General features: G+C 39.7%; 1 protein-coding gene across 4 annotated transcripts in view; it reads right to left on the bottom strand.

The window, feature by feature from the left end:
* Positions 1–23,911, bottom strand: part of fgd4a (FYVE, RhoGEF and PH domain containing 4a) — a 51,364-nt gene that overhangs the window by 4,791 nt on the left and 22,662 nt on the right. For 2 of the 4 annotated variants that reach the window (XM_030732123.1, XM_030732124.1), the window contains exons 2-15: positions 17,897–17,980; positions 9,098–9,250; positions 8,290–8,485; positions 5,589–5,973; positions 3,100–3,189; positions 2,838–2,983; positions 2,440–2,596; positions 2,139–2,277; positions 1,975–2,033; positions 1,741–1,887; positions 1,174–1,346; positions 543–573; positions 339–419; positions 116–241 (exon numbers count right to left, since the gene is read on the bottom strand). In XM_030732123.1, coding sequence (XP_030587983.1) covers positions 116–241; positions 339–419; positions 543–573; positions 1,174–1,346; positions 1,741–1,887; positions 1,975–2,033; positions 2,139–2,277; positions 2,440–2,596; positions 2,838–2,983; positions 3,100–3,189; positions 5,589–5,973; positions 8,290–8,485; positions 9,098–9,250; positions 17,897–17,980 — 1,967 coding nt within the window. Of the gene's footprint in view, positions 1–115; positions 242–338; positions 420–542; positions 574–1,173; positions 1,347–1,740; positions 1,888–1,974; positions 2,034–2,138; positions 2,278–2,439; positions 2,597–2,837; positions 2,984–3,099; positions 3,190–5,588; positions 5,974–6,113; positions 6,240–8,289; positions 8,486–9,097; positions 9,251–14,119; positions 14,240–17,896; positions 17,981–23,911 lie in introns of those variants that run through there. The other 2 variants (XM_030732125.1, XM_030732126.1) reach the window with 2 other exon arrangements.

Genomic DNA, 23,911 nt, shown 5'->3' with positions numbered 1-23,911 from the left:
AAAATATCACATAGTAAAAATCTGTGTGCTGGTTGTATTTAACTGACACATTATTCTCTGTGCATTTCCAATTAAATTCCTGAGGTCTAACCTCACTCTAAGAAATATTACTTACATAGCCACAGGCTCTGCAGTGGTGTCTCCGACGTGTAATAGCGTTGAAGGACTCCTTACACTTCATACACATTGTTACTTCGTTGTCCCGGATCCAGCGCGGGGCACGCTTTCCAAGCTCAGCTTTCTGAAATAATAATAAAAAAAAAACAACAAAACACTTCGAATGGCAGCACAGAAATATGTGGGAAGTTCAACTCTGTGCATTTTGATCCAGCACTGACCGACACTTCTTCTACATCTTTTAGTGCATTCTTGAATGACTCATTTTTCTGCTGGAAGATCTCGATGGTCTTCTGGAAAGCCTAGGAAAGAATACCAAAAGGGGGGTGCCATTTTAAATTTGGACCAAAGTCATATACATTTATTCCAAAAAAACACATAATTGGAAAATAAACTGAAAATTATTGTGATTTTGCTCTATGTACCTTAATCCAGTCAGTCTTGTCTTGCTCTGAGCTAATGAGGTGGAGAAAAAAAAAACAGAGGTAGAGCATTAAAAAAAATAGAAGTGTGACACGGATGGAAATTATTAGCAAAAAGGACGAATTGCAGCGGAAACTGTCAGATAGCTAAAAATAAGCTGATGAGTGGCTGATAGATTGTGTAGTAGTTAAAAGTAGGGGTATTCTTGCATCAAGAGTTACAGATAAATGGCTGAGATAAACCATAAGTCATAAATAGTAATCTGAATGTAAAACGTAAACTGAGAGTGGTCCGGATCTTACTTTAACTTTGCTTACTTTACTATACTTTAGAGTGAGTTTGAATGAACAGATGAAATGAACAGGACGGGTTTAAATCCATCTGACAGTTGTGTTTTTTATAACAGCAAAAAGATCTGAAAATGAACACTGGGTGCTCATTTATGTATCATTTCATACATTCAACATTTTACTCTATAGGGTGGTAATTTCATATAATTATATACACATTATCATGGAATGGCAACAGGTGTTTTTGCACTTTTTTGGCAGGGTTTTAAAAACACTTAGACAGGTACAGAATAGAAGATGTAACTTTTTCATATTGTGTGATACTGCTGCTTGAAAAAAATACCTGGCCTGGAGTTCCAGTGTCCTCTCCTTCCCAGACACTTGGAAGGTATGAGGGTAGTCCTCATTGGTTGTTTCCAGGACCTTCATCCCATCGATGCCGATTCGAGTCCTCACCGTATACTTAGGCCCTCCAAGGCTAAATTTTGGAACGCAGTATAACAGCATGTTGTTGAACTGGGAGAAAAGGGGGGAAAAAAAACTTTGCAGTTGAGTTATGTAAGCATGTAAGCTGGATGGATCAGCACTACTTTAGTTTAAATTTCTGGGCACTGTTTCTTTCCTGAGGGTTCAACCTTAAACTCTGCAGGTAACCTGAATCATGCACACGGGGCACTTTCTGTGTGCAGCTAATTAGAAACAGACACAACTTAATCACATCATCTAGCAATCTCAGTAATTGAGAGATTTCTTCATGTGTCCCTGATGTATCCTAACACAGAGGTGGTCCTGGCAAGAAATGATTCACTTGTTTCAATTGACTGGTGTGGGCAAAGTCTCGCCTCAGCATATTTCCCTGCAGTGTCCTTCATTAGACAAGATGGTGTTTGTGAGAGACAGTTTCTCTCACCAAGAAGAGGTATCGCTCCATCGCTGACGTATTCCTGGCTGCCAGCTTCAGGATGTGGCCCTCTTTGATGAACTCGTTAGAAGGGTTAACAATGTCTTCCTCCTCGCCCAGCATCTCGTATATCTCCAGTAGTTTTTTTAGATTTTCCTAAAAGATTAAGTAATATTCATCTTAGTCGAATGGGAAAGTGTTTGAGAGATTCTTTATCAGCTGGCTAAGGAAATCTTTACTTACAGACTTTCTTATGGCACTGTTGGAGTGAGTAGCTGCTGTTCCAATAATCTCTAATGATTCTAAAAAAAAAAAAAGAAGGTAGATTACCCGTAAATTTAACAGAATTATAATCTATTCAATAAAATATACTTTTAGTGGGAAACTTAAGTGCTATTCCTACTTACTTTCTGCATCTCGTCGATCAGGGTCATCCTGAGGCAGCTTCTTCAGGTAGTCTTTAAGCAGCATCTCATATCGAGGGACCCTCTGCACTGGCTCCAACATGTGATGCTGCAGCGTTAGACACCCACAGACCTGTTGACTCTGTCCAGACAGAACCAGAGAGCTTTAGTTTTTCCTTTATCATACAATCGCTTCATAACACAGCAGACACTGAAGCATACTTGTGTATTAAATGTTGGAGAAAGAATCACTAGTATAAAAGTGCATTGTTTTCTGACTGGGCTCTGTCTTCATAGCACATACCTGTATCTCCTGAATTATAGCCTTGAACTGAGGTGAACGGTCTGTCCACTGTTTCAGCAGCTCCATGGCTTTGTCGAAATTCTTCACATATTCTGCGTACATTTTGAGGAAGGGTGTGAGTTTCTGCAGGATGTCCCCAATGCGAGGTGTGGAGGCCCTGCAGGAAAGGAGAGACGAGGGGAGTAAAAGGTCTACATTCGGTACATAGTCAGTTTTCTCTTGTAGTTTAGCTCTTATCTTGTGCATACATGTGTTAAAATAGCTCAAAAACTGCCGATGTCATCCTAATTCATCATCAGCGCAGCAGTACTAATAGCTTCATCAGCACATGTCTGAACACTTGTTTTAGTAGCTTTGTTATAGACCAATATGGCACACACTGTTGAGCTCAATCTCACCATTCTCCCATGCGTTTCTCCAAGTCTGGGAGCAGAAACTGGCTGTGAAAGGCGTGGATGGAGGAGATATTGGAAAAGATGTTCTTCACTACATCCGGGGGGAATGTTCCCTTATTGGCCTCCTCCATTAGCTTAGCACAAAACACCTGAAAAGGGAAATATATAGTGACGTGAATCGGGGTTTCTGTTCTGTGCAATGTTAAACCTTTTACAATGGAAGATGGTCAAAAAAACAGAAGTGGGCTTTCAATGAGTTCCTCACCTGGTCCAGCAGGTTCAGTCGGGCTACGTAAGCCTTCTCTGTGTGCAAGAGCTCGTTGGCGATATTAAATAACTTCTGTTCGTTTGTCTCCTGAAAAGAGAGCGCATATACACTTTTTTCTGTGTGTTTACACTGGCACCTTGAATTGTTGCATTTCTGGCTATAGCACTGTAAAATCTTGAGTTTGACATGTAAAGGACCTGCAGATGGCACGGATGTTGTCATTTGACGATGCATAAGTTAAACCGAGCTGATATTATTTTGGGAATTACTGAATTAGTAATGTGTGAAAGTGAAATTCTCCAGAGAAACAGATACAAAGTCACACAGTTTACTGGCAGGATAACAATGGTTTAAGTCTGACACTTCTCTAATGATGGCTTCCAAAACTTAGTCGAGTCCCACATCTTTATTTGAGAGTGCAGCTTCCCGTCCCTTTGCGAGTTCCTGTTTGGTTCAGAGCTGGTTCCCAACTGAACTGAAACTACATATCACGGTGTAACCAGTGAACAAGAATATGTTTATACCTGTGCGTCTACTGATGTGGGTTAAATCCACAGTGACCTACTGGCTGTTCATTGCTGTCTTGTGTTAAGCACAGTTTAGCTGTTGTTACATACAGCACCATGTAGCACTGGTGTGTGTTTCATTAACACCAGGCTGACAGTGAATTGGGCTGCGGTGTACTGGGAGGCTCTCAGAACAGGAAATGAAAATATGGAAGAAGGGAAATGACACCAGATCCAACAAAGACACAAGTCTGTATAAAACCAAGCCTGGGGCAAGCGGTTAGTAAAGCTGCAAAGCCACACGTCACAGTAGCACACTGATGCTTGACTAAGCGGTTCGAGAACAATCACCTTTACACACGACTCATTTATTAATCCATCCACATGTTCATATTTACTGTTCTCAAGGTAACCTTCAAAGTTTGACCACGTTCTTTGTTTCTCAAGCGTATAATCTTTCACACTAAAAATGCATTATGGTTAGTAAAGCACACTGGCCAGTGGAATCACTTGGATCAAGACTATATCACTTGTTTGACTAGTTTCACTAGCTTGACATAAACTCACAGTACAGTACTTACGTAGGTTTCTATAATTATGATACTTTTAACTTTTCTTCACTACACAACTGTTTACATTTCCCTTTCAGATTAACATTTTACATAAAGAAACATCCTAAGTTTATTTAATAAAGTACACTGCTAAAGATTACACTATTCTGGCTTCTGATGCCTTAGTTAAAATTTTTTTTTGCAGGTTCAAAGTTATAAATGATGTGTATAATTCACAAAAAAATAAATGCAAGTTTTGCGGCTGAAATTTATCTTGTGTATTAAGTATTAATCTTCTGATTTTATCACTCAAATAGCCATTTTCCTGGGGAATGCACGCTCAGTCGTGACAGCAAAGCAGCAACAACAATAGCAGAACTTCCCCTAAATCAAATGCAGCTTGTTACACTCCTTATGCACCTGTGAGTTTCCCATTATGCCACATCAAAACGTTATTACATCAGCTGCTACTAGCACAGCACACACAAATCTCCGCTCAAGCTTCCAAGCAGAATTGTGAGTAATGTTGTGACCAGTTTTCGACAAGTAAATGAATCACAGGAATAAAAATAATGCTATGCTGGTTATTTCATCACCTATCCCCTATTGTTAATCATAATGGTTAAATGTTATGATATTTATTGCCATACTCGCCGCTTTTAAGACTGTGAAAGATGGACTGCAGTGGAGTTTCTTCAGTTCACCCCATTGTTATTTTGAATTTATTTGCACTTGTCACCTAAAGAGTACTGAAAAACTTGTTTTGTAGCAGGAAACGCAAAGAGAAGCTAGACTACAAGTCACTCAAGATAATTTGAAACTTTTGGTTCAATACTAAAAGTTTCAAGTTTTAACTTGATGTAGTCCCCTCTCAGGTAAACACCACCACTAAAAATATATTTTGGACTGGAGCAGGGCCTCTAGTAGTGCTGAATATGTGGAGCATTATAATGTTTTGCCCATTATAGGGGCTCTCTTGTAACATTAAGATTACCCAGCTGTCTTTATCACTGTAAAGACTGAGATTGATCTGAACTTGAGATATCTATAATCACCAGACAACAGCATGCAAAATGGGTTCCCACGGGAGCGATTACTGAGGCACGGAGTCAGCTGCTTAAATGTTGACATCTGTTTGTCCTTCACAGAAAAAAACCCCCACTGAGACACACACACAAAGTGCTGAAAGGAATACACACACATCCCTTGAAACTCTATCCTTATAATGTTAAGTGTGACCCAGAGATGAAGTAGTTCAGATGATTTAATCATAGTGAAAGCTGAGAAAATAAATGCTGAGAGTTTGTCTATCAGAGACGAGTCAGAGCCACAAGGCAGTTTGTTCGGACTCTAAATGTATTACATAACAGGTAGAAATACCCACTTGGGTCCCAGGAGCACAAAATAAATGTTTAAACTCAGTACATACCTTGTGGTCTGTGCTCCCTTCTTCATTCCTATGTTCACCTTCTGTTTTAGTCTCACTGTCCTCATTCTCAATCTCTGTATCAGTCCTTTCTGTGTGTGAAGGTGAATGATCATCGCTCTGTTCTGAGCTCCCCATATCTCCATTGACAAGCTCAGCAGTCTCTGTCCTCACGCTTTCATGCTTCTCCTCTTTGTCCTCCTCCTTGTTTTTGTCCTTCTCCATCTGCACTAGCACCCCATTAGCTGCTGGTTTGTGGGCATCCTGCGTTGTGGCCACTGCAGAGCTGCTATTCTCTGTCTTTGGGTAGGCACGGTGAGCTGGACTGCAGTTGGCAGACTTGCTGATGTGTTTGAGCGGTGAGCCGTCTCTCTTGTTCTCTGCGTTGCTGGAGGAACAGAAGAAAAGGCAAAGGAGGAAGTGGGTGAATTTGGGTAAGCGCGTATAAAGGGCTAACTAACAACCTTTTGCCCAAAAACAGAGAAAAGGGGAGAAAAAAAAAGAAAATTACAGGAGGCTGGTCTGTACCTTCTCAAGCTGGCATGTTGTCAGAGAGTGTGGTGCACAAAAGTAAGCAGAGAGCTTTTGTACATGAGTGTTAGAGTTAAAAATAAACCTGTAGAGATGCACAAACTTCCTCCTGTCTTATTAGGTTGCTGACTGAGAGCTGAGAGGAAGTGTGAGTAAAGCAAAAGGGGGACAGTACTGAGGAGGACAGGAGGGGTAATAGGAAGAGCAGGAATATAACACTACTACTCCCAAGAGGTAAATGCTGTCCTACTTCCACACACACATGGAAAACCTACTTTATGCATTCTGCTGCATGACCTCTTACAGGCTTTGCATGAACGAAAATGAAACGAAAAACAAATTGCACAAGACAACTGAAATGCAGCACAAAAATGGAAGCTAGATTAACAACCATGTGTGCACACACATACAATGTCACCATTCAGCTGCTCTACATCCTGTACCGGCAGTCAGTGCAGCTGTTTCCCGGCAAATGACACTCCACACTTCCAGGCTCACAAGAAGCAGCAACAGTAGCCACTGTGTCTCAGCTCAGATTAGCTGAACTCAGTTCTATTGTTAAACCACAAATACAATATAGGCAAACCTGTTAGCAGTTAAAATAATTACCACGTCTGGCAGATTCTATATTTGGAACCTAACATTTACTGATGCAAAAAACAATCAACCAAACAGATGACATTTTTTTTTTCTGCCCAAGAGAAACTGGAAACATCAATAAACAGAGGAACAACAACAGGCTGGTGAAATACCCGACAAATTAATGTACTGGGGGCCGCCACCCACCTGAGATGTGGGAACATGAATGCGTGTTTTCACTGCTCACAGGAAGAGAGACAATACCACAATTAGGGGGCGAAAGATACAATTTAATACAGTCTTTAGAAGCAACACATTTGCTTCACTTTGTAGATGCACACATCACTTCCTCTTTGCACACAAATAGCACAGTAAGTGTTCCACTACATGACAGTGTTTCTAAACAGGCTGAACCACACACGAATTAAGAAGAGCTTCACTTGCCCTGTGGCCGTCGCCTAGCTGCCTTTAAGGCAGCCAAGCCTTGTGAACCAGATTAGTACATTAGTAGGCTAATTCTGTTCTCTGAGGCTGTGTGAAGCCTTTCTCTTCTTTGATTTCCAGGGCCACTAGAGGGGTAATCCACACAGCCAAGGAGTGTCTGAATCAAATAGATGCACCAGATTGCTGATTAACCTCACTTCACACCAAAAAATGTGATGAAAGGTGTGAAGAAAGCCTGGAGTCCCGGGTAGATTTTTGGAAATTCTGTTTTTAGAGATCCAGGCCAGAGATGAGTTAGAAATGCTACAGACTGAAGAGAGAGATTTTAGTGGGCTGCTACTTCTGCAGATTGCATATTTTCGGGGTGCAACTGTATGAACAGTTAGGACAAGGGCACCATTGTTGTGCCTCTCACCACTTTCAATGGGCCTCCCTCACAGAGACAAGGCTGCAGCTCGAGTTCAAACTTAATAAAAACTTGTATTAAAAAAAGAATGCTAAAAAAAGGAAGTTAAATTGAGGTCAGCACTGGAAAGATTATACAGAACATAAATCACAATGTAACAATATCAAAGTATACACATTTGAAAGGGAAACAGTGAAAGATTTCCTACCTCATGCTTCTCTCGCAACACTGAGTGCTGCACCACAACTGAATGAGGACTTGCGTTTTCCCCTCGCCTGTACAAATCTCCTTTCATCCCCTTACTAACACTTGGCTTGTCAGCCACAGACTAATCTCCACTTGCTCTCTCTACGGCTCTCGTCTGAGGTACAATCAATGAGTCAAGGTTGAAGACTTTATTTGAGACTTCTGCTTTTCATCCCTGAAATAGTTGGCGTACGAAAAGTTAGGAAAGACCATTTTCTGTCAACATGATTACAACAGCCCTGAGAATTTTTTACTACAAAAGCCATGAAGTGACGAAGACGAAATGTTTCAACCAGAAGCAATCCATCAAAACTGCTAATTCAATCAAAGAGTGCGATAGAGTTTTAAGTCAGTAAAAGTAATAACAAAGACTTGGTTTTCTAAGCAATATTACAAATAAGATCGGCAAATGACAGAATAAACAATTCTTTGCACAAATCCACCAAATAACGGCTCATTTCTGTGGACATCTAGGCAGAGAGAACAAAGAACCCATACCTGTTCTCCTCAAAGCGGCTGATCAGGTCTGAGACTTTGGAGGGTTTCTCTCTGTCTCTCTCTCGGCTGACAGCCCCCATTTTTCCTCCTCCACTTCTGTCCTCCATAATGGTACTAAGTGGTGGTTTCTGGATGTGGCCCAGTGGGGATGTGATATCTGTCACTGGGCTTTGGAGGTGTGGTGGCTTTGGAGGCACTGGAGACAAAACAGAAGAATTTACAACATGATCGATGTCCTGCATGCTAATTACAGTGTCTTTGATTTTCCACACAGGCAATATGTCACTGCAATCTCAGTTTGGAGCTGAAGGGGGCAGTATCAGCTGTCACAAGTGACACCACCCGAAGGACACTGACCTGTTTTAAACATCCCTTAATGTAACAAAAAAGTAGCCCAGCTCAGCAGAGAGTGCATGGCTTTGCAACTGAATATCCTGCTTGGCTTATAGCAGCAGGAAGAATGGAGCTCTGTCCTCTGCATTATCTGTGTAGAATGATTTACCCAACGCAAATACAAGAGGAATGAGTCTCTCGGTTCACTGATCCCAAGCCAACTTACATAACTATTTTTCTGTTTTAACCATTAGATGGATGCTAACAGTGCCACACAGTGCTTATGGAAATGGTGTTTTTCTGAAGATTTACAGAGTAAACAAACACAAGCTAACAACAAAGCAGTATGAAGGTCACTCTGAGACCAAACTCTAAGTCTGTGTGTCATGAATCATACACCAAAACACTGTGATAATTTGTGTCTTCTGAACTTTGCAGCATCTGGCTGAATTTGTTGTGACTTGTTATTATGTACCTGCTGGTTTAGACTGCAGACAAGGCCTGCTGTCAGGGACTCTTCCATTGACCCTTCCCCTGCTCGTGTTCGTCGTCCTTGCGCTCACCCGACTCAGACACGCCTGCACACTCGGTGCTTCGCTGCGTTCACACGCTGGGCTGCTACCTAGAGCTAAAGGACACAAAGAGAAAGAACACAACTTTAAAAACAAAAATCAATAATAGAATCAAAATCAATTTTACACAAAAAAAGTGAGAAAGAAGAAACCAAAAGTATCTGAATTTTAGTATTTTATCACTACTGGTATTATTGACATGACTAATTTTGACAATAGCGCATACTGAAATACATTGTGTTAAGTGTCCCACTCATCCTGCGGGAGCATTTGAAACAGCGACTGTTCAGCTGATGAAATGTGTGCTACTTGTGTCTATTTACGTTGGTACAAAATGTTAGAGCTCCATGATGGTGCATTTATGTTGATGCATCTGTTTAGACCTTTGCTTTAATCTCTTTCCAAAGATGAGCCATACTGAAACAGTTACAAGTTGGTAAGAATGGATTAGTTCTTTAAAAATTTCCAATTTATAGAATAGTGCAGTCATATGTGAGTATCTGAGAACTTTTAATTTTACTTTAATGGTTATGCCTTCATTTTTTAAAAACCTTTACAACCCCTGCCTTGTTTATTCAATTTTACAGCTGGCCTGAAGGATCAGTGTGCCGTTCCAAAAACAGACATGCCAACATATTATCCTCCAGTTTGCACCGTAAAGGAAAAAACAATTCCCAACTGTAACAAACAGCTGAAGATATTAGACTATATTAGAGAGTGTCATACACTTCATTTGATTATCCAGTTAATGATCCAGCTGATGATCAGCACCAGTGAGACTTTTTACTCAACCAGCTGGCCACAGATGGTGCAGCATCAGTGTTTAGATAGAGCTGGCAGACTGATTTAATGGAGCAGCCGACAGAGACTGGCAGTGTTTACAGAAGCCTAAATCGACCTCTCCCTGACCTCACACCACGCACACACAAATGTCAGTAAAGACTACGAAGGAGCAGCCAAATATCCATGTATGGAGTTACATTACTGAGAGAGTGAAGGCCCTCTTGTTATTTTATAATCTATTAGTACATTAGTTTCCATTTAAGGCGGCCATTTAATAGGTGTGTGTGATTTAACAAAAGTAAAGCAGTTGATGTGCAGCTTTTATACAATACAGTGTCAAGACTGGCTAACTGTACTGTTATCTATTCCAGACATTGTAGAGTTAAACATGTACATGCTTGCATGCTTGTACTTTTGAAAACAGAAAAAAGTGAACTTCTTATAATTTGTGCTTGTTCTGGTTTCAGTCAGTCTGTAAGTACAGAAAGTGAAGAAGGGTCTTCAACTGCCTGGCACTCAGTGTCGTTAATATGGAAAGAGAAATTTTCCATCTCTGCAATAAATCATTGAGGATGGACCTTAATTTCTTTGTAGATTCAGTCCCATCATGTCTAAAAATAGAGAGCATAGAGAATATGCATGCTCACTCTGGTTTAGAAATGTATTTTCCACTCTAATTATTATCAAATAGGTAAAGTGGATTAGGGCTGAAATGATTAGCCAATGAAGTGAGTAAAAGAAAATCACTATATCTAAGACCACTATAATCAAAAGAACATATATACGATGATATATCTAAATGTTGCAGCAGAAATCAACACCAGTCAGACCAGGCAATGTGTTTACACTCTTCTTTGTCCAATTTTGGTGGACCTGTGGGAATTGTAGCCTCAGTTTCCTGTTCTTAGCTAACAGAAGCGGCAACCAGTGTTTTCTTCTTCTGCTGCTGCTGTAGCTCATCTGCTTCAAGGCTTGACATGTTGTGCATTCAGAGATACTCTTCTGCACACTTCAGTTATAACGAGTGGTTACTGTTGCCTTAATATCAGCTCAAAGCATTTTGGCCATTCTCCTCTGACATCAACAAGCAATTTTCATACAGAGAACTGCTGCTCGTATGCATAATTTTGCTTTTTTAGACCATTCTCCATAAACCCTAGAGACAGCAGTGTGGGAAAACACCAGTAGATCAGCAGTTTCTGAAATACTCAGACCAGCCCCTCTGACATTCATGCCACATTCACAGTCACTGAAGACACCTTTCATCTACATTCTAATGCTCTAATGCTGGGTTCTATTGTACATGCAAAGCCTGAGGTGGACCGAGCAACAGTATCCAGCACAAAATAAAGCAAACATCAAAGAAAACATAGATGATACTAATTAAAGAACAAAAAAAAAAAAAAAAGCATGAAAAGAAAGAGTGGAGGTGGGTTCCAATGCACCAATTTTCAAGCAAAGAGATGCTGATAGTTTGGTTTTGGACTCCCCCCCTGTTTTCTATTTTATTACTACATTAATACATTACTAGATTAATCTAACATATAGTCTATTAGATAAAGTACGTAGTTGATAACCTGATAATGAAAATAATGTATAGTACAACAAAAGCTTGTTGTACTATGTATATATGTGGTGTACATTTCCAGATGCAGCTTGTTTACAAAAATACTGTTACTCCATGCCAAATTGGTCCTTTGAGCTTCATATTTGCCTTTACTTGAGTGATCTTTATCTTACCAGTCTTGAAAAGAGAAAGAGAAAAATATAACCACAGAATCATATAGTTACAGTTTCTATTTTTAAAGGTTGACCGTAATTAAAGACAACAAGTTTGGCAACTGTCTGACTGGAAATTGTCCCATGCTGTGTTTGGGAGGGCAGTCTTTTTAAACATGGCCCCAAAAATATCAATCAGTTATGAAGGCAGGCCTCAGGAATTTTTCATGATTAGGTGCTTGGCTTCCACTCTCCACCACATTAAGAGATCATAAGAAAACATCTTGCAAAACATTATGCACCACATTATAAGTACATGGTCCAAAATGAAGTCTGCCTGCAAATTGCATTTTGCATGTGGCATTTATCTCGACTCTTGAGTACAGGAGGTCCACGATCCACAGTCCAGCTTTGTTTCCTAGGGTTGTTAGTAACTGTGTCAAACACCAGTCGCTCAGCTATAAATTGCTTTTGCATTGCAACTTTTTGCTTGAACAGCAACATTTAAAATAACTGTATGCTGCGCAGGTATTTTAATGTTAAAATGTTGCCGCTCAAGTCAAGAGAAGAGCAATAAACAAAGCTATAAGTCTGAAAATGCTCAAATGTTTTGCTTGGATGCACACAGATAAATTCTTCTGTCAACAATGCAGAAAAAGATTTTAAGTTGAGATAACATAATTTATCTGAAAAATTTTGTCTTGAGCATTAGGTTAAGGAAATGCAACCAGAGCTGTTACAGTATTAAAAAAAAAACTTCCTTTGTCATAACTATACTGCTTGGCAAAAAAAAGTTGCTGCTGGTAACACACTCATTCTGGCATCTTCTCATAAAAAGTGTCTTGGCACAAGTGACAGACCGCCATGTGCAGTAAATTAGAAGCAGCCAGACACCAAGCTGAGGAAACACTTTGATTCTAATCCTCATCTGTGTGATGGGGAAGGAGGCCTGCTGTCCAGAATGGAGACTTGTTGATGTTAAAACTCGATGGATCGGTTCTCAAAGATGGATCTCAAAGCAAAATCCAAGTTAAATGTGATGACAGTTAATGCTGTTGCGCTTTTACAGTAAACAGGTAACCAGAAACTGAAACACTGTTGGATCACTGTTCCAATCCAGGAAGTGAAGACTTGACTAGTCAAACTGAGATTTTTTTAATATAAGTAATGTAAATCTTAAAAACATCTGAAGTTCACGTCCCACACCCTGAAAAGGATAAGCGGAAGAAAATGAATGGCTGGATCTTGATATTTTAGAGAAAGAAGAACGAGGAAACGCTGTGTGCATAAATGATAAAAACAAAACAAAACAGCGTGTGTAGACATACAGCTAGATCACCTGTACTAATCACTTCAGAGCCTAAAGGGTTGTTTGTGCACTAAATGCACACCTTTGAGGTACAAAAGATAATATGCTCGTGATGACAGTGGCAACATGTTAAAGGTAATCATGAAAATGTTTGTGTGTTCACCATCTTAGTTTAGAAGGTTAGCTCGTGACAATACAGACTGTAGCCAAGGCAGTGGGCATGTCATCAGGTTTGCAGGTATGAAAGAATGAAAACTGAAAAGATGTGGGATTACCAAATGTACATTAAATCGGTATCAAACCAAAACCTCTAATTTCAACTTTATACCGCAGCTACAGAAGTCATGAACGCCTGTGGGCAGGCAGGCAGCTGAGTCAAACATTATTACATAAACATTCATGATATTTCCACCACAACATCACTACCTTCCCGGAGTACTGTCACCTGATTGCACCTGACTGCCTGACCTGATTCTTACCTGTTCTGTGTCTCACTCTTTCTGTCCCTCCTATGACAAACAATGTGATGATACTCAGGTGTGAGATCTCCAGGTAAAAAAACAAAAAGGCACGCCCGAGGAGTGGCAGACACAGCTCGAAACAAGTGTGACACTAAGATCACAAGAAGTGTCTGAGAGGATTTATTTTATTTTACTTACATATTGTCCTTCATCTTTATAAACTCAGTGGCATTTAAAAGATTGTCTGGGCGGCTTTTACGGTCACACCAGCGTCAAGGAACATAAAAGAAGAATGCAGATAAACAACCTTAGAAAAACACACTTTAGTCTGCAGCAGCTTGCAACTGTAACTTTATGTATAAAGTGGAGAAATCGTGAAGTGTACTGAGCTGTTTGTGCCATTTCAGCTTGTAGGCAGTAAACAGTAAACGCTGCAACAGGCCCATTAAAGATAAAAGAGCAGCATGAAATCATGAAAAACTGTTCTCATTATTCTCAAAGTGTGATCAGATAAATAAACTTCAGGCTAACACCAAAAAATACTAGAAGCAGATGTAATAAAAATTGAGAACAGACTACACTCAGCAGAGATAATCCAAGCATGAACTATTCTCCCGAGTTTAAAAAAAAAAAATCCCAATGAATGAACTCACCCTGTGTTTGAGATAGACTGGAAAACAGCTGCACTTTCAATCTTCACTGTTGTGTGTTTGAGTGTGTGTGTGTGTGTGTATCCCAGAAGACCTAAAAGTTTAGGGTCCGTGTAATCTTCCCAGGCAGTGCAGTTGAGAGTGACTCAGCTCAGGAGGGAAATTTACAGAAGAACGAAAGACTCCTCCTTCACTCTTGCTCACACACCCCTTATTTAAGTGGCTTTTAAAAAGTACTGAGCCACACACATGCGCACATACACACACAAGCACACACACAGCTCCCGAAATGAACTCTGCACCTGTAAACTTACATGATCTGCAGATTTGGACCTTAAAAAGCTACTAATCTACAGAAAGAAAGAGAGCCGATACAAACGCCTGTAAGAACAATATTTATCCAGATATTTAACGCATTTCAGAGAACAGGACTAACTCAGTCAGGAAATATAAAGCTTAAAGTTATTGCATAATAAATTACCCTGCAATTTGCAAGTACAACATAACTGATGGGCTTTCCAGCTTCCTCTAATTGTTGAACTCGTTTAAAAAAAAAAAAAAAAAAAATAACACCATAAAGCAAACAACAGAAAGTGAAACAGGACCACTAGTAACTAGTAAAGGACAGACTTGCTTTTATAAAAGCCAAAGCATTGCTTCATCTGTCTACCCCTGGTACTAGTGAGTCGTCTGATCAATGATTGACAACCTGCAGCCTGAAGAGCTTCACTGCAGTTTTATCATCTGCCTGCTGAAATCCTAATGAAACCCCGTAGCGTCTAATCTTTTCTTTAAATCAGCTCACCCTCTTGAGCCCCATTACTTATGAAAACATATAAAGCAGTAAAAACTAGATGACTGAGCAAAACTGTTGATGCAAACAACACAAACACAAACTAAAGCAAGATGTGCGCTCTGATTAATCACAAAACATCAAAATTAGGTTACATCAAAATGAAACAAAGTATCAAAAAGAGTCTATTTATGAGCATAAACTAGATATACCTTTTACAGAAGTTGCCATTGGGAAGTGCAACTCAGGCTTGTCCATGTTCTATATCTACCCTGTGCTGTAGAGCCTGGTCCGTGGTGCGCGTGTGCTTTCTCTTGCTCTGATCTATACAGCCACAGCATGTATCAGCTTTGACCCACCACATAAACTCAAATATTGAGAAATGAAAAAAAAAAGAACAAAGAAAACACACACGCACACACGTACACACGTACACACACACACACACACACACACACACAGTAAATTAACACAGGAAATTCAGCGAAGTCATGCTAACATCTCTGTTTGACAGGAACAAGTCTTGTCATTTTGTTTCAACCACATGGGGACACACTGTAAAGCAGGGCAGCATCGTAATGAATTTAAAGAATCATTTTGCTCCTTCATTAAGCAAGCCGGACCAGTGTAAGTTCAATTTCCATCTAGACTGCCTGTCCTTAAAGGACTGCAGTACTTAAACTATGGCTCACTTCACAATCAGGTTAGTTTTGCATTAGATAACTGAGACAAATGTCTTTGATTTAGGAAAATATCTTTGGAGATGCTTCCAGTGATGTTTAACCTCTAACCTATTTCTTTCATTAACTATGGAACTCTTATTTATTTATTTTTATTTCCACCCTAATTTGTTTTCTAATGTTTTACACTGAATCTTGGTTTGTCTTGAACTGACAGCCTCTATAGTAAAAAAGCACATGACACATATATTTCAGTGATTTTTATGTGGCTTTCCATTTAATTATTTTACACAATAACCTGTCGCTGAAGGCATAGTCTTAAATAAATTGGCCCCACTGTCATAGAATCATTTCCCTATTTATCATGTTTGTCATGTCCATCATGTCAGTCATGTATGCGCATACAAAAACTCTTAAAACCACTGATCAGTTTGGCACAAAATCGTGACCTGCTGGGAAACCTTTGGTCCCAGCATTCATGTGGATGCTACTTTCATACCAACCTAAACTTTGCTGCAGAACAAGCACATCTCCCCTTGTTAACAACATTCCCTCCACAGCATGATAAAGCTCCTCCACACAGCAAAACATGTGGCTCAAATAGCTGGAGGAGCACACACACACACACACACACACACACACACACACACACACACACACACACACACAAAAACCTGCCCTTCAAATTCTCCAGATACCAATCAAACCGAGCCCCCACCCAGCAGCCAGTTCTGCCAGTGTTTTGGTGGCAAACACCACATTGCAGGTCCTGTGTCCATGCACTGATAGTTCAGAGCTGTTTTGGCAACACAAGGGCAGTGTACACTATATTAGGGAGGTAGTTTTAATATTGTGGTTGATCTGTGTCCAAATCTGCAGAAGATATATCTTTTTGTTGATTTGATTTCTTGTACTTCAAAAAGTTAGGCTGATACAGTGAGACAAGTATAACCAGTTACTTAGTGCATGCACACTCTGAATTTTAGTGGTATTTCTGCCTGTTTTGGTGTGTACTTGCTCCAGATATAATTATTTTTGTTGTTTGTAAAGGACAAAAATTTTCTGTATGATTCTTACAATCACATTTTTTTAATAAACACACACACACACAATAGCCCTGCTTCACTTCATCGTGTTAAAAAGCATGTAGTTACTGTGTATGTCTGGCTCCACTTGAGTATATGAGGCATTCAATGTGCTAATCATGCTGGCAGAGACTGTGAGGGGGCCTGACAGACAAAGTGACACACTGTATAACAGTTAGAGCCAGTCGTGGGGGGGGGGCTGTTTCTGTTCAACTACCCAGACTTTCATCAAATTAACCTTGCATCATTCTCTAATCCATGGGCTGTTGTGAGATTACAACCCCAGTCTGCTTTGAACCCAGAAGCGTGAAGGTGGGGGGCACAAAGGACTGGACAATGTGATGAAGGAGAGGATGGAGTTCAGGGAGGTGAGACAGATGGGAAAAAAGTAAGTTAGGGATTGAACATATAAAGATGGAAGAATAAATAAAATGAAATGGGGAGGGAAAAAGATAAGTGAGGACTAGACAAGTATAGCATAGACAGACAGATGAAAACCCAGAAGATGGGGTGAAGGGAGAGAGGGATTTACAGGAGAGAATTAGATAGAAAGAAAAGAAAATGAAAAGAGACAAAAATAGGAAGACATAGAGGGCTAGAGGTAAGCACCCATTAATCAAAAGAGGCAGGCCATGAGCCACACAGATACATGCAAGCGTGAACACACACACACAAGTTTGTTGTAAAAATAGAGCAGAGAGTCACAGCTTTCTTCACACCCCTGCATGGCAGAGAGCTGCAGGGAGGAGCGTTCATAGCGCCCTTCACAGCATCATCCTGAATCCTCGCTGTGCATATTAATGTTTGCTTCACTGTGGCTGATTTGTCTAGAAGAACTGCCAAATTTACTGAGATTTATGAAGTTTGGTAAAAACTCCTGGATTATATTGATTTTGAATGCAAATACAGTGATGGGATCTTTAGAAACCATTAACCTCCCACACCTCACAAGATGAGGATCAAAAAGATGTACAAACTGGACTGCGTTATCATCTCAAACATGGATAGATGGGAGGCTCAGAGAAATTGAACACACACACACACACACACACACACACACACACACACACACACACACACACACACACACACACACACACACACACACACACACACACACACACATAAACATCTTAAGTTAACAAAATTTACAGAATAGTTCCAAAAAATTTGCATACAAGCGCGTGAGACTGTAAAGATGAGTGGAGGCCATGCAGCTTACCTCTGGATTGCTCGATTTTCACCGCCACACAAGCCTCCTCTTCAGTGTTCTCAGACTGGCAACAGGTAGATTTGTCCTTCCTCTCTACAACACAAGATTCAATATAAACGACACGCTGACACACTTTTTGTAGATTAAGAACTAGAACTATATTTAAAAAAGTTGACCTGCATATGAGACAGAAGGTTCAAGTAGTTTCAGGCTACCCCATGTTTTATTTAAGCGGTGCAGCAACTCAGAAGCTAAAACGAACAGGAGTAAGCATACTATTCCATTTTATTTGCCCCCACAGGATTTCTAGCCTAAATAGCAGCAGAGGCAATGAACTGCTTATACATTGAACTGGAGAGAGTCATAGCTGAGTTTTGAAGCACTCTTCTGGTAGCTGCATTTATCGAAATCTGGAGTACACTCATGTTTGTTTTGAGAATGAAAGGGAATATACAAGCCCTTGGAGAGAGAAACCCTAATTAGTCTGTCTGTGATATGTAGGCCATCGTCAGTGGGGAGCGCAAACGCCCTTTCAAAACAGCCGTTTAATATGCACATAAAAGATTAAAGAGAAAATAGCTAGTCGTAAAAACAATGAAGGGCTCATGAGCATTATCCAGCCTACACACACACACACACACACACACAGACAGACACACACACACACACAAAACTCTGATACAATTAAGCAGAGTAGCTTGAACGCAAACCTATGCCCTCACAGTTAGATCTGGTATCGTGCATCAAAGCTGTGGGATAATCAGTTCCACTGTTGACATGTAGCAACATGAGCAAATGACACACAGCAGGATTGAACAGCTGTAGTACAAAATAAAACTGGCCTGACATCATATTTTCACTGTCCAGCAATAATAATCATCTTCTTCTTTTGGCTGCTTCCTTTAAGGCTTGCGACAGCACATCACCGGCCTCCATCTCACCTTATTCCTAGCATCCTCTTTGTGCACACCAACCCTCTGCATGTCCTCCTTCACTACATCCACAAATCTTGGTTTTCCTCTTTTCCTCTTGCCTGACAGCTTCTTAGCCTTGCCTCTCTAACTTTGTTTCCAAACTGCTCAACCTGAGTTGCTCCTCTGATGTACTCATATCTAATCTTGTCCATTCTGGTCACTCCCAGTGAAAATCTTAATGTTTTCAACTCTGCCATCTCCAGCTCCACCCTATGCGTTAGCATTAACCATGCTGTAATGATAACAATGAACCAAATCAGTCAGGTTTCATGAACTTTTCTTCCACATGTTTTAAGAATGCTTTTCAGAAACACTAGAAAGACAGTCAATATCAGTATGTAGCTTATAAACTCCAAACACAGCAGAACAGTTCGTGACTCATATGATTCAGGCACCGTTAGCATTTAGAAAAAATCTTATCATCTCAAAACTTTTTCAGTGGACTGCCATTAAATTTGATAAAGACATTTATGATTTTAAACATTTTTAGACTTGCAAGCAACAAGCTCCGAGGCTGGCGACTGTGCACTTGACAATTTTAAAATCTTCTGATTTGCAAGACAACCAAGGTGGTAATCTACCAATCTGTAGGTCAGTGGTTTCACTTCACTACAGTATAAGTATTGAAACTGTTGTTGACATTATGCTGCAATGTTTTCAGACTGAAAGGAAACTGCAGCTCCTGCCAAAACACAGAGAAAACAATATGACAGGGTAACAATCGTCTTACACGAGCAAACTGAATTTCATTGAACACCATTTGTGCATCACTTGTCATTGTTTCTCAAACTAGATTATAAACCAAGTATTTAGCGCTGTGTCAGTTAGAATATACAACACAACAGTGCGTGAACTGAGTGTGGATAATGGTACGTAAAAGGAAAGCAGACAGTCTCAGTGGGTGGGTGGGTGGGTGGGTGAGTGGGGGGGGCGTAGAAATGGTGGAGAGGAAATACAGATGACGTTGTGACCGTGTGTGGGTGTGTGAGAGTGAAGGGGGGTATAATATCCTGGCTCAGGGATTAAAAGAGGGCTTTCTCCACCCACCATCTGGAGTCCTCATGACAGGCCTGCCTGCTGTTCACACGCATGCATGCACGCATGCATGCATGCGCGCACACACACACACTTACTAAACAGTACACAGGATGAACCCCAGACAAGTTCCCTATTGAAAATATGACAAATGTAAGCAGCTTATGAAAAGCATTATGTACATATCTTCTCTACAGAGACAGCCTGCCAAGGCTCCTCCTCCAGCCAACTCTCAGCCGTGTGACCACAGTCATTATACGTCTATTGTTTCCTAAAGTGGGGGATGTGTTATGATGTCAACACTGAAAAACAAACAAAAGAGGAAATGCCCAGCACCCAACCACAAAGGTAAAACAGACAGGTTTCTGAGATGTGGGTGATAATTTATGGAGGAAAGTCGACTGGTCCTGCTACTGGCCTGACACCAAAACCTCCTTTCACTGTTCATCAACATCCTGTTTTTTTAAATGTTATAAGCTTTAGGTCTTAACTCCCAACATAACTGCAGCAGACACAGAGACAGCACACAAATCATATGCAAATATCCACACACAAAGCAGACACTGGTTACTGTCAGCGTATGATCTGGGAAGTTATGTGGGACATGAGTTGCTGTAACGTCATAATACTGAGAATGAGACCAGAAGCCATATCCACACAGTTCAATTAATACACTGGTAATGATATGTTTCCTGTGAACAGGTGAGAAAGAGAAGGTCATGTTTGTAAATGAGAACTGGTTCTCAAACATTTTATCGTGTAAAATAAAGGTTTAAAAAAAAAGACTTAGCTGGTGAAGGAAAATTCGATTTACAACAACAGGAACTCAAGTGTTTATTAAAATTACTGATTGAGGAAGTGAGAAAGCTGAGCAGACCTCCTCCACATATGCCTGTGGTTCTTAGATGTAAACTGCCAGTTCCAGTAAACACAAATTGCACAGGTGCGATACAGTTATACTGAAATTTTATATTTATCTAATTTATGCCTTTAAGCTTTTTTCTCCTACTTAGCAGCACGCGTTAAACATGCAACAATACAGGTGGGAACTTGTTGCAAATTTTTCTCATGGCAATTGAGGTAATTAAAAAACTAATTATATGGGTTATGTTTAAAGCAGCTCTATGCACTTCCACCCAGACTTTAATACTACCATACAGTAGGTGTTTAGTATGTTATTAACTTAAATCAGTAATCAGAGGAGCCAATCAAGAGGATGCTGGTGGGTTCTCCTTGACAGCAGCAGTAACTTTCGCTTTTGCAGTCAATGAGTTGTGGCCTTTATCTTATCTTTGGAAATGTGTGTCGGTGTATACAGTATACCATATTGCATCATGCAATAGTGGTGTAAACAAACCTTTTATCAAGTCGGCCTTCTGATTGTTTCTGTAGAGCAACACAAGCACTGTACTTTGCTGGAAGGCTGCGATTTGAAACACCAAATGAGCTCTGACCATCAGTCAAACTAAAAATTAGGTCCTAGTCTTTTCACAGCCACTGCCTGTGTTCTCTCCAGCCTTTTCACCAGTGTAAACAGTATAATTCACATCACAACATGTGCTGCAGATTATGGATGGGCCTTTTTTTATTAGAAGAAGCTGATGCTAACCAGAGCAGAAATAAAGGATTTATCTATATTGATTCAAGGATTCAAAAGGTTTATTGTCATTCTACTCATGTAAAACATGACAGGAACGAAATTCAGATTCTGAGGTCTCTCCAGTGCAAGTCGCAAAATAAACTATGTACAGTCTACATTTACCAATAAACAGAATAATTTTAAAAAATTGAACAGACTAAATAACTTACTATAAAAGTATAAAACTGGTCTTGTACCGGAGCAGTTTGCGCTGTTATTGCACATTGTATTGTCATATGGTACTTAAATACTGTATTGCACAGATGGTGGTTTTATTGCACATATTATGCAATATTGAATATTGTTAGTGGACTGGCCTTAGAGAAGCAGTATTGAACGTATAGCTCCAAACCAAATACATATAGTCAGTCTTTACACATAAACATGCAAAAAACACACAAAAACAAAAGGTATCTCAACTCAAATTGAGGCTATTCTTATCTTCAAATATTTGCTTAGGAACAATAGCAGTTAACTGATGCTGCTAACAAGTATCGTGTAGCCTCAGCTGTTGGTTACAAGTTTGTTCTTGTGTGTGCTACAACATTCCAATCATAGTCCAAAAAGGCATTAAAGCACTGCAGCTGCACTGGGTAACATATGAGCAAGAAATACATGGCACTGCTTCACCTTTCACATGAAAGCTAAAGGTTATTAATAAGCTCTTACATAATTTACCTTGACAAATACGATGCATGTTTAAAATACTTTTTAGGTGACTGTCCCTATGCATACTTATCTAACAGCACCTGTGTGTGGATTTCTGTGTTAAAAGCAGCACTTCCTTGTGTTTCTTGTTTTAAATCAGTGGTTCATCAACATTTTTTTCCCTTCTAGACCCTTTATTTATTTTTGTGTCAGTAAATATTTTTGAAAAATAAATAAATACATTTTTACTGTACCGGCAAGCACTCCTCCCATGAAAAGTTGGGTTTTCCCCATCCTGTTAACCGTCCAATGGCTAGAATATTCTTCCCACTCAGTATGATCCATATCTATGAGAAATTTACAATCCGTTCTTCAGACACAGGTTTCCCTCTTGGCTGGTAAGCTCGTACCTGTTTACCGTCAAACCAGGGAGTATCTACCGTACTACTGCACAAACCAGTTCCCTGGAAACTAGAGTCACCTGGTGAAGCAGACAATTGCAGGAAGGGAGGAGGGACAGGTCGTCTTAAAAGATATTTATTCTCACTTTCATGCCCATCCATTAGAATGCTTTAAGGGTAAGCCAGCATTCAAGGACAAAGTCACCCCAAGGTGGGAGGAGAAAATGAGAAAAAAAAAAAAAAGCAGAGGAGGAACGTAGAAACAGTAAATCACCAGTGAGGAGAGGAAGGAGGGAGAGTGAGATAGAGAAGTGAGAGATAAAAATTAACCAAGTGTAACAGTTAATATTTACCTGTCTTACAAACATTTTTACAGCCCATTATTGAAACTATTTTACATTATGATTAATCATTTTATCTGCCTTGCTTATTTTCTGTCAGTAATTTCCTAAATTTGACTGCACAAACTCCCCAAAGCTGAGCCTGAATGTGGTCTCAGTCCTAACTTACAGAACTTACACAGAAAAGGATAAAAAAAAAATTATGTTATATATATATTTTAATTTCCTTTGTGTTTTTGTATATATATATATATATATATATATATATATATATATATATATATATATATATACACAAAAACACAAAGGAAATTTAAATAGAGGAGGCTGCCCTTTGTGATCCTATAATGATGAGATATGGGTAAAATAAAAATCTGCCCAAAAGAACATGAAGAAAGCAAAGTAAGCTAAGCTTAATTTGCATGGCTGCCCTAGATTGAGATAACTGCTATTCAGATGTAACTCATAAATAATGGAAAGGCACAAATGTATTAGCATGCCAAGTCACACCCCTTTAATCATATGTTCATGGTGGTGATAAAATGTGTGCATGTGTGTGAGGTTTTCATGCTTGACCCAGAGGATATTGGCTACTGAAGGAGACCAGATGCATCTGTCTCCGTTCTCTACCGTCCTTCCATAATGGACAATTACCAGAGAGTGATGGCTTTCTGTCACAAACATAACAGAGTGAAAATTAAATAGCCTTGTAAACATTTTATGTATTCAAGATGACCAGATGAGACCCTCATTTCCAGCTTGTAGTGCAAACATGGTAATATGATGTAGTTTATTCTCTATATTACACATAACAGAATATTTTAAAATAATATAGCTTCTATATTAGCTCCTTCTTCTCTATAGGCTCCCAGTCAAAAAGCTGAGCCTTTAACTGTTAAATGCTCTTCTATGCAGACACCTTTTTTTTTTTTATATGTCTTTTGGTAGTGAGCAGTATAATGTGGTGTTTTTGCTGACATCACAGA

Source organism: Archocentrus centrarchus, chromosome 6 (genome assembly GCF_007364275.1).
Source record: "Archocentrus centrarchus isolate MPI-CPG fArcCen1 chromosome 6, fArcCen1, whole genome shotgun sequence".
Taxonomy (NCBI): domain Eukaryota; kingdom Metazoa; phylum Chordata; class Actinopteri; order Cichliformes; family Cichlidae; genus Archocentrus; species Archocentrus centrarchus.
This window is presented reverse-complemented; position numbering and strand designations above follow the sequence as displayed.